The sequence below is a fragment of the Neurospora tetraspora genome, assembly GCF_033439725.1.
Source record: "Neurospora tetraspora strain CBS 560.94 chromosome Unknown B0H65scaffold_2, whole genome shotgun sequence".
Lineage (NCBI taxonomy): Eukaryota > Fungi > Ascomycota > Sordariomycetes > Sordariales > Sordariaceae > Neurospora > Neurospora tetraspora.
In genome coordinates, this window is record NW_026944384.1 from 5,485,719 (window position 1) to 5,498,850 (window position 13,132).

The 13,132-nt window shown below is 52.8% G+C and overlaps 3 protein-coding genes and 1 non-coding gene across 4 annotated transcripts; 2 read left to right on the plus strand and 2 right to left on the minus strand.

Moving 5' to 3' along the window:
• Positions 1-2,540: 2,540 nt before the first annotated feature.
• On the plus strand, positions 2,541-6,157 carry B0H65DRAFT_419076 (SPX domain-containing protein; the record flags this gene model as incomplete). Its single annotated transcript, XM_062824180.1, has 6 exons — positions 2,541-2,577; positions 2,763-3,253; positions 3,329-4,651; positions 4,730-4,775; positions 5,208-5,452; positions 5,492-6,157. Coding segments are annotated over 6 exons (2,808 nt in total), but the record flags the coding sequence as incomplete, so codon positions are not given.
• A 618-nt stretch (positions 6,158-6,775) lies between these two features.
• On the minus strand, positions 6,776-6,857 carry B0H65DRAFT_t115. The gene has a single exon. It is a non-coding gene; the product is annotated as a tRNA-Ser (tRNA).
• Positions 6,858-7,813: 956 nt separating this feature from the next.
• On the minus strand, positions 7,814-8,484 carry B0H65DRAFT_507153 (nucleoside-diphosphate kinase; the record flags this gene model as incomplete). The annotated part of the gene is made up of 3 exons (XM_062828119.1): positions 7,814-7,942; positions 8,000-8,309; positions 8,465-8,484. 3 exons carry the CDS (start codon positions 8,482-8,484, stop codon positions 7,814-7,816), a joined length of 459 nt encoding a protein of 152 aa, XP_062685078.1.
• A 1,186-nt stretch (positions 8,485-9,670) lies between these two features.
• B0H65DRAFT_134765 (glycosyl hydrolases family 31-domain-containing protein) lies at positions 9,671-13,082 on the plus strand. The gene is made up of 2 exons (XM_062820850.1): positions 9,671-9,870; positions 9,930-13,082. Exons 1-2 carry the CDS (start codon positions 9,780-9,782, stop codon positions 12,809-12,811), a joined length of 2,973 nt encoding a protein of 990 aa, XP_062685079.1. The 5' UTR covers positions 9,671-9,779; the 3' UTR covers positions 12,812-13,082.
• Positions 13,083-13,132: the final 50 nt, after the last annotated feature.

Sequence of the window (13,132 nt, forward strand, 5' to 3'; positions counted from 1 at the left end):
TGGGGGGTACGGACTCGTGTACGGGCCCAGAAATTTGAAAATTTCAGAAAAAATGTCATTTTTTCAGAATCTATCGATCACTACACTCAACACAACACTCTCAATACTTCACTTGAGTCATCAGAATGCCCGTTCTTGTTCCTTAGATTTCGGGCCGTGTCTGATGAGGAGCCCTGGCTGAGTCTCAGTCCTTTGAACACCTCCATTTTGACGGGAATATCGGCAGCTTTCCTGTCTTGGCGATGTGGCTCTTTTCGGCGAAAGATATCGTATCCAAAGAGTGAAAATTTCTCTTATCTTGGCCTCCAAGTCAATCAATCGATCAAGAGCCGGATTGATCTCCGAAGACGATCAATGATGAGAAATGCGCTGATATGGAATAGTTGCGCGATGGCAAGAACATGTTAGAATCATCGACCGTGAACGCGGAGAGTCGTGCGATCCTCGATACCTACCTATGGTGCGCATCCACCAATGAGAAGCCGCTCCAAGGCCGGCCATGAACTCCCGGCATGCAGCCGAACGGAACCGCTACCCCGTCCTGCCCCGCTCCGCTCCGGGGAGGGAGACCCGCTCCAAGTCTTTACATATCGCGGTAGCGAGGTATCCTCGTATCGGACCAGATGCCGGCGGCCTCTCAAAACATCAACATACGACATAAAGCTCGATATCTTTCTTGCAAATTCTTTTCTTCCTTGATTCTCAGACCGGAAATCCCGTGATAAGGTAAGTTGTCCTACTAACCTGCAAGCGGCCCGTTGGACGAGCTGGGCAAGGTTTCAGTTACAAAGATGGGTGCGAGGTGCAGAAGGTTTAGGAAACCTCTGGCACATTATCGAGATCGCCGGCGTCGTACGGTAGCTCTCACTTATATCTGCCCACGAAGTTCACGACATGACAATGGCCATGGTACGATAGACCTGGCAACCTCAACACTTGACTCTGTACCACGTTGTCCTCATGTCACGTCTTTTGCGGCACTGAACACCACATTGTCAGACCTCAGACCGCTCATTCAACCCCCTACCGGAAACAGATGTTAGTGCTTTCAAAGCTGCGCCATCCGCCATCCCCGTGGCATGAAGCGCCGCACGACAGGTAGCTTCCCGCAGACATGCATGCTAAGCGACGTGCGGCGGTGGAAGTTACCGGCCTCACGGGTGGCTTGTTCAGACGAATTTCAGTCCGTTGGTCCGGCCGGATTGAGACAATGGACTCAGTCGTCGTCGGGCCGGACGAAGTCCGGGACCGTCGTGTCGTGAAGTGAGTGGTTTTAAAGGACAGCGAGTCGGAGCCGAAATGGTGAATCAAGAGCTGAGCTGGTGAGCATGTTATCTCTCGACGCTAACAAAGGTGAAACAGCCATGCGACGGTCAGCTATAAACATGGATACACCGCACATCGCGCTGTGTTCCCGTCATTCTAGAAGCCATGGTATTTCCGTTTTTAGCGAGTGGGAAATTACATTCCGTCATGCAACAACAGATTCAGCGCTCGCCAGCGAACAATGGAACGTTCACTTTTACCCATTGAGTGACGGAAAGGCAACCCTTTGATAAGAATTCCACCGATGATCTCGGGACCAAAAGTGAAGGGACTCGGACGGAGTCGTACAAAGGATATTCTAGGCACTCAGTACGGATAAGAAGGCAATCAAGAGACGAAAAAGGTAGAAACCCCTGAAGATGTTTGCTTTGAAGTCAAGCGTGAAAATAGGGACTCCATAAAACATAGTTTGGATCTGCGCTGATCCCGTCATTCTAATCACGATATTCCCTGCCATGTGAATCCTCCGCACAGCCAAGGCCTCTGTTCGTCCAAAGACGTGTCTTGGCCATCGAGTCTCATGATGCCAGTAAGAGGAATGGGGTTCCCGATTGTGCAACCATCACCAAGTTGTTTGACTGTTTTGGCGTCGACGTTTGTAGGCCGGTAACATACAGGTCAGAAATTGAAAACAACAGCGGGATTGGCTCCGTTGGGCAGCAGCGGCCAGGCCTGTCAGGGACGTAAACCCATTTCCCGTTTTGGCGAGCAGTTCCACAAATTCAGGGCTGCACGAGGTGAAGCGACTGGTGAAAAACTTGAAAGGTTCGCTTGTACCGGAGAACCTCGACGGCGCTGTTAATGGTCTACACTAGCCGGTCTCGCTATGGTCACATTGAGGTTGTTTGACCCCCTTTTGTCACTTTTTGATTCACTCGGCATCTCCAGGGCATCTGATTTTCATGCTTGCCCCCTTTCAACTACGAAAAAAAGACTCTCCCGTCTCCATTCAATCAACCCGATTCCCAGACCGCGCTGCCTGAGATGCGACAAACTGACTCGTCGACAACCTCGTCTTCGTTCTTTTCGTGTTAGTGAGCGCTTCTTTCTGTTCTGCGGAGGAATGCTGCCACTGGGCTTGACGTCATGAAGTAAGGATGTCCACTCTTCCCCATGTGATACCTTATCCTCCTCCCGCCGCAGAGGTTCGAGGGTCGCGTCACTATTATGCTCACCTTCCGTTTCGAAGATGCTAACAAACATGTGCGCACGACAGGTTTGCCAAAGAACTCGAGCAGGAAGCGGTGCCAGGTAAGCGGGAAAAAAAAGCAGAGCAAAAAGCAGAAAACACCAGATGCCAAGCACGAACGAAGCAATGTCTTTGTTGACTGCGATGGCGACGCATGCAAATTTGCACCACCGCTCCAAGTCTCAGACAGCAACCAAATGCCAACGAAACAAATGTCCGTAATTCTAACCATACTTCCAACTTCTAGAATGGCGTGTCAAGTACCTGAACTACAAGCTCGGGAAGAAGCTCATCAAGAACGTTACGAGGGCCATCCAGCGCGCAAACACCACACCGACTCTTGCTAGGCGACCCGATTCACAGCATCCATTGCATGCCACACCTGCCGCTCTCTTCCACCACCTAAGCCACAAACGAACATCAACCCACAATCGATGGTCTGATGACACTCCAGGTCCCCATGAGGATTCTCCCGGTACCGATTATTTCCCGGGCGGCGGCCCAGAGCTCGGCCTCGCGCCGGCCAAGAACAACAGAAGCAGCAGAAGCAGCATCGGCTTACGAGGGGAGCGCTCTAGTTTGACGAGGTCACCTGACAGCGAAATTCGATATGGAAGCATTCTCCCCCCTTCGCGTTCGAGCGATCGAACCGAGTTCGAACTCCCCGCTCCGGCTATGAAGATAGCCTCGAGGACAGGCGGTCGCCGTGACTCGATCCCGACTACCCCGACTTCCCCGGTCCAAAACCGTTTCGGACCACGACGCAGCCAGTCCATGGTGATAGATGCCGCTGGCCAGTCTACTGCAACAGAGTCCTCCGTCGATGTGCCACCAAGCGCAACCATTGCAAAACGTCCTACCCATCGTCTTTCCCGGGTTCTCTCCAATACCTCTCGTCTTTCTCGCACAATGTCAAACAAGGACGATATAGGATTGCAGAATCTGGACTCCGTCCGTACTGCCGAGGCCGAGTTTTTTTCTTTCCTCGACAATGAATTAGACAAGATCGAGACCTTCTACAAGCAAAAGGAAGACCAAGCCACCAAGCGCCTAACTGCTTTGCGCGAGCAACTTCACGAAATGCGCAACAGGCGAACCACTGAGATTTCGGATGCCAAGCAGAGGAAGGAGATGGAACGACGTAGTGGCAGTAGGAGCCACTCAGACGATGATGGAGGAAACAATGGCAAGGACAACGGTATCGACTGGATAGGGCCCATCCGCACCAAGTTCATGAAGCCTGGGCCAAACTCGAAAGCGCTGCAAAAGATGACCGAGACGCCAGTCATGGCCCCGCAAAAGCCAGAAGAAGGCCGTGACTATGTCAGGAGACCGCCAAACAAAGACGATGTGCCATATCGTGTAGCTAAGCGGAAGCTCAAGCTCGCCCTGCAGGAGTTCTACCGCGGCCTCGAACTTCTCAAGTCCTATGCCCTCCTGAACAGAACTGCGTTCCGGAAGCTTAACAAGAAGTACGACAAGGCGGTTAATGCCCGCCCGACTTACCGCTACATGAACGAGAAAGTCAACAAGACTTGGTTTGTCAACAGCGACGTTCTCGACGGTCACATTCGCACCGTCGAAGACTTATACGCCAGATACTTCGAAAAAGGCAATCACAAAGTGGCTGCAGGAAAACTTCGGAATATTCTCAGACGCCCCGTAGACGCTTCGGACAGTGCTTTCCGCTGCGGACTGCTTATCGGTTTTGGCGCCGTCTTTGCCGTTCAGGGTCTGATTTATGGCTCGGAGCTACTGTTCCAGGACGACCACACCCTCAAAGAAAACACAAGCTACTTGCTGCAGCTGTACGGAGGCTACTTCTTGATGATCATGCTCTTCACGCTGTTCACATTGGCTTGTCGAATATGGACCAAGAACAAGGTTAACTACCCGTTCATCTTCGAGTTTGACACGAGGCACAACCTGGAGTGGAAGCAGCTGGCCGAGTTCCCCAGCTTCTTCTTTGCGCTTCTTGGCGTCTTCATATGGCTCAACTTTTCGAGGTTTGGCGAAAACTGGGAGGAGATGTATCTGTACTATCCTGTCGTTTTGATAGGCGTGTCGCTGCTGATATTGTTCTTCCCGGCACCGATATTTTACCACCGAGCTAGAAGATGGTTCTTGTATTCGCATGTAAGTAACCTCACGATTTCGTCGCCTTTGAAACTTTCATCACACTGACACTTGAGTAGTATCGCTTGTTGTTGGCAGGTTTGTATCCTGTCGAGTTCCGAGACTTCTTCCTCGGCGATATCTGGTGCTCTTTGACCTACGCTTCAAGTGTAAGTGATGACTTTCAATAAGCTCGGTGATTCACTCAGTCTGCTAATCCTATCTAGAACATTCCTCTGTTCTTCTGTCTGTACGCCAACGAATGGGATCAGCCGAGCATGTGTAACTCTAGCCACTCCCGGCTTCTCGGCTTCTTCAATGCCTTGCCCCCCATTTGGCGTGCTCTGCAGTGTATCAGGCGTTACTACGATACGAAGAACGTGTTTCCGCATCTTGTCAACTGCGGAAAGTACTTCATGACCATCACCACCGCTGTTTTGCTCAGCTTGTATCGCTTCAATGGATCGAAACCGAACCTGGCTCTTTACATCACATTCGCGACCATCAACGCGTGTTATACTAGTGAGTATCCATTCCTTTTCATTTGTGTGATATCAGACTGACATCCAATGAACAGCATTTTGGGATTTATTCATGGATTTCTCACTACTCCAGAAAAACGCCCGCCACCCCTTCCTCCGAGACATCACCGCGCTCAAGTCCAAATGGATCTACTACGCCATCATGATTGTCGACCCGATTCTCCGCTTCAACTGGATCTTCTACGCCATCTTCACCCACGACACTCAGCACAGCACGATTGTCTCCTTCTTCGTCGCCTTTGCCGAAGTCATCCGCCGTGGCATTTGGCTCATCCTCCGTGTCGAAAACGAGCACTGCGCCAACGTATCCCAGTACAAGGCCTCGCGCGATACTCCTCTCCCCTACCAGCTCGATCAGTTCATCGAGCGTCCCAGCCAGGAGACGTCCGCCGAAGAGTTGGAGGTCGAAACCGGCACCACTACAGGCGCTGTCCAACAGGAACGCAGAGGCACCATCTCCTCCATGGCCGCCAGTATCCGCGAGCGCATTCGCGGCTCCATCGTCGCTGGAGCCACCGCTCCCTGGACAGCTTCCACGCCCACCGGCGCCGCCCACCCAGAAGAGGAAGGACCCACCAGTCCCCACCCCGACTCGGGTGCCACTCCTGGGGACGGGGCGACAGGTACCGGCACCGGCTTCAACCTCAGCGGCGGAGGCACCTTCCGCCGCCGTCACAACGAGTCGATGGGCAAGAAGTCTATTCTCCAGGCCATGGCCGAAGCGCACAAGCAAGATTTCGAAAAGAGACGACCACCCGAGGCACTCAGGGAGGAAGGATTGGGACGACGGGGAAGCAGTAGTCTTGTCGATGAAGACGATGAGGAGGAAGATGATGATGATCCGGATTTGCGGAGTGAGATGGAGGATGATGAGGATGATGATTCCGATCGGAGAAGCGTGCAGGAGGATCGGATGGAGGCTAGGGAGGCTGAGACCTTGGTGAGGAGGGGGAGGGGGGAACCGGATGATTCGGTGAGCGAGTAATGTAGTTAAGGATTAGGAGGGGAGGAGGGAAGAGGAGGTTTGGAGAAGTCATTTGATACCCAACTTGGTCGGAGTAAAGCAACAAACAACAGAATTAAGCGAAGGGAGGACCTTATGGGAGCATATAGACGGGGGACAAACATCATTTGGGATTTCTGCTTGTGGGAACTTAGCGCATGGCTGTTATTTCTTGGGGCTGACTGAAAGATTACACGAGGGCGCATCCGATATATGGCTTACTTACTTACTTGCTGGGATGCGGGATAGCGGTTATTCTTTGCTCTTAACCGGGACATTATTTACTCATCGATGTTGACACCTTATTGCCAGCGGGCGGCGCATACCAGTTTGACTTTCTTGTAATTAATTCTTGATTCTGACTATTATTTTCGCTTCGGTGTGTTTTGGTGCGATTCGGTCGGTGGTGGGGACATCAAAAGTACTGGCCACCGACAAATCCCCAAGTAATAAAAGAAAAGAGAAGGAAGGCAACGAAGGGAACAAAAAGACATGACAAAAAGCCATAAGCAACCATAATCGACGTACTGTAGGCAAAGAAAGGAAAAAGCCGCAAGGAAAAAAAAAAAGAAAAAAAGAAGTTGTAAATGGTCAATCGTGCGACGTGGGCCTGATTCGAACAGACGCTCCCGAAGGAACAAGATTTCTAGTCTTGCGCATTAGACCACTCTGCCACCACGCCGAATGGGTTATGTATTGTTTGATGAAAGATCTGCGCCGAGTTGGTGCTTATATGGGGACCTAGGAGGGTGGGGTGGTGGGGTGGTGGGGGCGAGCTGACAGGAACACTGCACTCGCACTCGGGGGACTTTGAGCTTGTGGCGGGTCTTTTGACATCCAGTTCGGTTTTGTTCGATATTACGCAAATCGTCAAGTATGTAGGTGTTTGATTACAGAACCCGGTTGCTGTGAGATAGAGATTCGCTAGTATGCAATTGTTGCACTCTGGAAAATAAAGATGGACTTCTTTTGCAGTTGCAGATATCGGCGGGAGGGGCAAGAGAGGGGAGGCACTCGGCGATAGATGGCCTGGACGGGCGGATAAGATCTCGCAGTAGATAGGATGCTCCAAAGACAGGCACAAGCGCAAGGAGTGCAAAGTTAGAACGGGTAGAACAAGTCGTCAACCCGTCCACCCACTAAGACGTTCCAGGCCCATCGTTGGGGTTGTTTTAGTCTCAAATCTGAGATCCAACCGCAGATGATCTATGGAGACCGTGACAGATTGACAGGCTGGACTTGCCACTTGCATACGTCAAGTGAAATCGAGTTGCGATGAACCACTCACTCTACCCGCCCACCGCCATATTTCGCGGCTTAGGTTGTCGGTTGTCAAAGCTTCTCGCGGCAGCTTGGACAACATCACTGACTGCTCTGCAGGTAGGGCGTCATGTCAAGCTTAACCCATTAATCGTTGCATTTTACATATCATTGCCATTGCCATGGCAACAGCAAACACTCACAATCACCAACGAGGACCAGGCAGTTTTTTTTGGAAATTATTTCTTATTATTTCATCACCAGGTTCTCTATATCCCTCCTTATGTACCGGAAAAAGACATGATACCCTTAGATATACCGTTACTTGAGATTAAGCAAGCAACGGGGAGGCTGTCAGGCTTTCTTGTAAGCAAACGCTTACTCGAAAACCCAGGCAGCGGAGTGGTGGTTCCACTGGGTGAGCTCCTCGGGCTTGAACCAGAGGGCAATCTCCTTCTTGGCGTTCTCGACGGAGTCGGAGCCGTGGCAGACGTTGCGGCCCATGTCCTGTTGGTAATTAGTTAGCCGCTGTCCCTGTTTGAGAGCAAGAGAGGCAAAACGTACGAGAGCAAAGTCACCACGGATGGTGCCAGGAGCGGAGGCGAGGGGGTTGGTGGCACCGAGGATGGTGCGGCCGGTCTTGACGGCGTCCTTGCCCTCCCAAACCATGGCGCAGACGGGGCCGGAGTTCATGTACTTGATGAGGCCGGCGAAGAAGGGCTTGGTGTTGAGGTCCTCGTAGTGCTTCTCGAGGTGGGCCTGGCCGGGCTGGGTGAGCTTCATGGCGACGAGCTTGAAGCCGCGGTTCTCGAAGCGAGAGATGATGTTGCCAACGAGGCCACGCTGGACGCCATCGGGCTTGACGGCAATGAAGCTGTTTGGGGGGTTGTGTGTTAGCGCATTGTGTCTTGTGGTGGTGATGGTAGATCGCAACAGGCGGTAATCAAGATGGACAAGATGGCGGGGTAGAACCGAGGGGTTTGAATTCTCGCGTGTTTTGTTTGCTGCTGGTTGAAGGGTATAACTTACGTCTGCTCCTGGTTGGACATTTTGATTATGGGTGGTTCCGGTGAGGGAGTATAGATTTGATTGGGGATGGTGATGGATGATGGAGGAGGAGAGGTCGAGAAGAAGGCGAGGCGGCTGAGATAGAAAAGGAGGACGGCCAGGAGGAGTCCACACGCGGCCGGAAAAAAAACCGGTGGGCCCGTTCCCCTGGACGACCTGGCTCGCCTGTCTCTGGAGGGACTGGAGCTCCCCTTCCCCCTCGATGGGGACGATTGGCGAGATTGGGCACCACTAGAACCAGCACCCGCAGCCATTGCGCCTCCCGATTCGGGCTGCTTCTGTTGCAGTTGCGGCGGTCTGCGTTGTCCGTCTTGTTCTCGTCGCAGATGTTCCGAGCTGTCAGTGTCCGACATGGTCTTATTGGATGCAGCAACTGGTGAGTTGAAGAAGCTAAGCTCTGCAAGCTTGAAGAATGTTGGTCCAGACTCAGCAGTATCACAGCTAGACACCTCTACGCGATGGTTATGAAGAAATTAGGGGCAATGTTTTGATGGAGCAGAGAACAGCAAGCGACCATGCAACCCGTTGTCAATTGGTCTTATGGGTCTCGGTTTAAGTGGTTGCGCAAAGCTCGGAAACGAGGCCGGAAGACATGAAGCCACGATGGATGCCAGCAAAGCTCGCAGAGCTCCCCAATTGGATCTGTAGGGTCCGTGCATCTTTTTCTTCCCGAGATAACCCCCAATTCTCTTCAGTATTTGACGGAGGTCATTCTCTTGAATGCCATCTCATCTACTAATAACCAGGTCAACCCAAAAGAACTGGTGTTCTTCCCAGTCAGCTGTTCAGACCCTGAACTGAGACGGTGAGCTTAGGTCGACATGCAGATATTCAAAACTTACCCCGCGGTTTATCATCTAGAGCCACTATGCATCTAACGAATCCCGCCGTGCCAAGCGGTGCGCTAGCTGGCAGGGGACAGCTTGGCCTGCTTGGCTTTCACGGGGCGAATTGGGGCCACTCGACGACATCAACCACTGAGATGCGGACTTGTCAACCGCCTGGCATTGCTGCCAACTAACAACTGCCATCTGAAGCCAGCAGGCATTGATTGACATTGACAGCAAAGTCAAGCCAACTTTTGATTTACATACACAGCTGCAACAAGGCTATACTGCAGTTGACGACAGCTTCAAGGACTCTGCGACACAGCAAAGCCGGAAGTGCTGTTCTTGATGATCCAAACGAGCCTCTAACCTCTCCCCTTTGTTTGCTTGTCTGTCTGCTTGGTGCTTCTTTGACTTTCATAGCGTGTTCTACTTCCGTTCCGCCAGAGATGCTGGGCTCGGGCCAGCTGTCCATGTCGGGAGGCTGGACGGCATACCTCTGTCTTGCATCTGCCTTGACCGGCCTGTTTGTTCCAGCAGGTGCGTTGCTTTGTTCCCTATACTGATTCGTAGCCTATCACTAACACCATCTCCTCCAGTTGCCGTCAAGGAGCACGACTTCAAGAAATGCGACCAGGCCGGCTTCTGTAGGCGCAACCGGGCCTTTGCCGACCACGCCCTCAGCTATACCGGATGGGAATCGCCCTACAACATCCTCGCCGAGTCGACTTCCTTCAAGGACGGCCAGCTGCAGGCTACCATCCTCAAGACCATCAACGATAACGGCGAGACCGTCCGCCTTCCCATCACCGTTTCCTTCCTCGAGTCCGGGACCGCACGTGTCACTGTCGACGAAGAGAAGAGACAAAAGGGCGAGATCGAACTGCGCCATGACAGCAAAGCCAGGAAGGAACGCTACAATGAGGCAGAGCAATGGGTTATCGTCGGTGGCCTGACCCTCGACAAGGAGGCCAAGGTTGGCTACGAGGACAAGACCCAGATCACCGTTCAGTACGGCCCCGAGTCCAAGTACGAGGCCACCATCAAGTTCGCTCCCTTCTCTATCGACTTCAAGCGCGATGGAAACACACATATCAAGTTGAACAACAAGGGTTTGTTGAACATGGAACACTGGAGGCCCAAGATTGAGCCGCCTCCTGCGCCGGAGAAGAAGGAGGGCGAGGAGAACAGCAGCGAGGCCGAAAATGCCGAGACTACTGCCGCCCAGGTTCCTGAGCCATACCCTGGTGAGGACACAAGCACTTGGTGGGACGAGAGCTTCGGTGGAAACACCGACTCCAAGCCCCGGGGTCCCGAAAGCGTTGCCCTGGATATCTCCTTCGTTGGCTACGATCACATCTACGGTATTCCTTCGCATACTGGCCCCTTGTCTCTCAGGCAGACTCGTGGCGGCGAAGGTAACTACAACGAGCCGTACCGTATGTACAACGCCGATGTGTTCGAGTACATCCTCGATAGCCCTATGACCCTGTACGGATCCATCCCGTTCCTACAGGCCCATCGCAAGGACTCGAGCGTTGGTATCTTTTGGCTGAACGCTGCCGAGACTTGGGTCGATATTACCAAGGAGAAGGAGTCCAAGAACCCCCTGGCCTTGGGTATTGGTTCCAAGACGAGCACCAATACTCACTGGATCTCCGAAACCGGTCTCTTGGATGTGTTTGTCTTCCTGGGTCCTACTCCTCAGGACCTTATTCGCAAGTATTCCGAGCTCACCGGCACCACCGCCATGCCTCAAGAGTTCTCGCTCGGCTACCACCAGTGCCGCTGGAATTATGTGTCCGACGAAGATGTCAAGGATGTTGACCGCAAGATGGACAAGTATCACATTCCCTACGATGTTATCTGGCTCGATATCGAGTATACCGATGACAAGAAGTATTTCACCTGGGATGCCCATAGCTTCGCTGACCCTATTGGCATGGGCAAGCAGCTTGAGAGTCATGGACGCCAGCTGGTTACCATTATCGATCCCCACATCAAGAACGTTGACGGCTACAAGGTTTCTGAGGAGCTCAAGTCTCAGAAATTTGCTGTGAACAACAAGGATGGCGAAATCTTTGAGGGTTGGTGCTGGCCCGGCTCGTCCAACTGGATCGATGGCTTCAATACCGCCGCCCGGAAGTGGTGGGCTACGCTTTTTAAGTACGCCAGGTTTGAGGGTTCCATGAGGAACACCTGGATTTGGAACGACATGAACGAGCCCTCGGTGTTCAACGGCCCCGAGACCACGATGCCCAAGGACAACCTTCACTATGGTAACTGGGAGCACCGTGACCTCCACAACTTGTACGGGTTAACTATCCATAACGCTACTTTCGAAGGCCTCAAGTCCCGCGAGACGGGCGAGTTCCGTCGTCCCTTCGTGCTTACCCGCTCCTTCTTTGCTGGTTCTCAACGCCTTGGCGCTATGTGGACCGGTGACAACCAGGCCGCATGGGACCATCTGGAAGGCTCCATTCCCATGGTTCTCAGCCAGAACATTGCCGGTTTCCCCTTCTCTGGCGCTGATGTTGGTGGTTTTTTCGGCAACCCTGAGAAGGAGCTGTTGACGCGCTGGTATCAGGCCGGTGCTTTCTACCCCTTCTTCCGTGCCCATGCCCACATTGACTCCCGCCGCCGCGAGCCTTACCTTGCCGGCGAGCCCTACACTACCATCATTGCTGCGGCTCTCCGTCTTCGCTATAGCCTTCTCCCGTCTTGGTATACCGCTTTCCGTCAGTCATACCTTACCAATGAGCCCATTGTTAAGCCCATGTTCTACACCCACCCCAGCGAGGAGGCTGGCTTTGCTATCGACGACCAATTTTTTGTCGGTAACACTGGTCTGCTCGCCAAGCCGGTCACCCACAAGGAGAAGGAGACCGTAGATATCTGGATTCCTGATAACGAGGTCTACTATGATTACTTCACTTACGACATCATCCCCTCTAGCAAGGGTAAGACCGTGACTCTCGATGCTCCCCTCAACAAGATCCCTCTGCTCATGCAGGGGGGCCACATCTTCGCCCGCCGTGACCGGCCCCGTCGGTCCAGCACTCTCATGAAGTGGGATGACTACACCCTTGTCGTGACCGTCGGCAAGGACGGAAAGACCGCCGAGGGCGATCTTTATGTCGACGACGGCGACTCCTACGATTTCGAGAAGGGCCAGTACATCTACCGCAAGTTCACCCTTGACGGCGATGCCAAGACCGTTTCGTCCGTTGACGGCGAGGATCGCAAGAAGGTCAAGGAGGGCGACTGGATGAAGAAGATGCACCAGGTTACTGTCGACAAGATCATCATCGTTGGAGCCCCTGCCTCTTGGGACAAGAAGGAGGTCACGGTGGAGTCGGAGGGCAAGACCTGGACTGCTACGCTCGAGTACACCCCCGCCGGAAAGGGCCGAGCCGCATTTGCAGTCGTCAAGAAGGTTGGCGCGAGGATCGGTGCCGATTGGAAGGTTTCCTTCGCCTAGATGGGGCCCAGCTGCAGGTGAGCTCAGGAGGAGGCGTGGGGAGGACAGGAGAGGAGAGGAGGCTTTGAATGATCGAGGCGTTGCGCGTGTCTCATGTACACTACACCGCTCGCTGGACGTTGTGTTCCGTATCGGTCTGAATGCAGAGTTTATTATCAAAGCCAGGTTTATACAGATACAATCTATATCTGCACATCAGAAAGAAGCGCGTACTTACCGGGGAAAAAAATTGACGTGGCTATGCTTGTTGTTTTCTAGTGCTCTTGTTTATTTTTAGTTTTCCGTGTATGTACAAAGCAGCAGCGTAGCATGTGCCTGCCT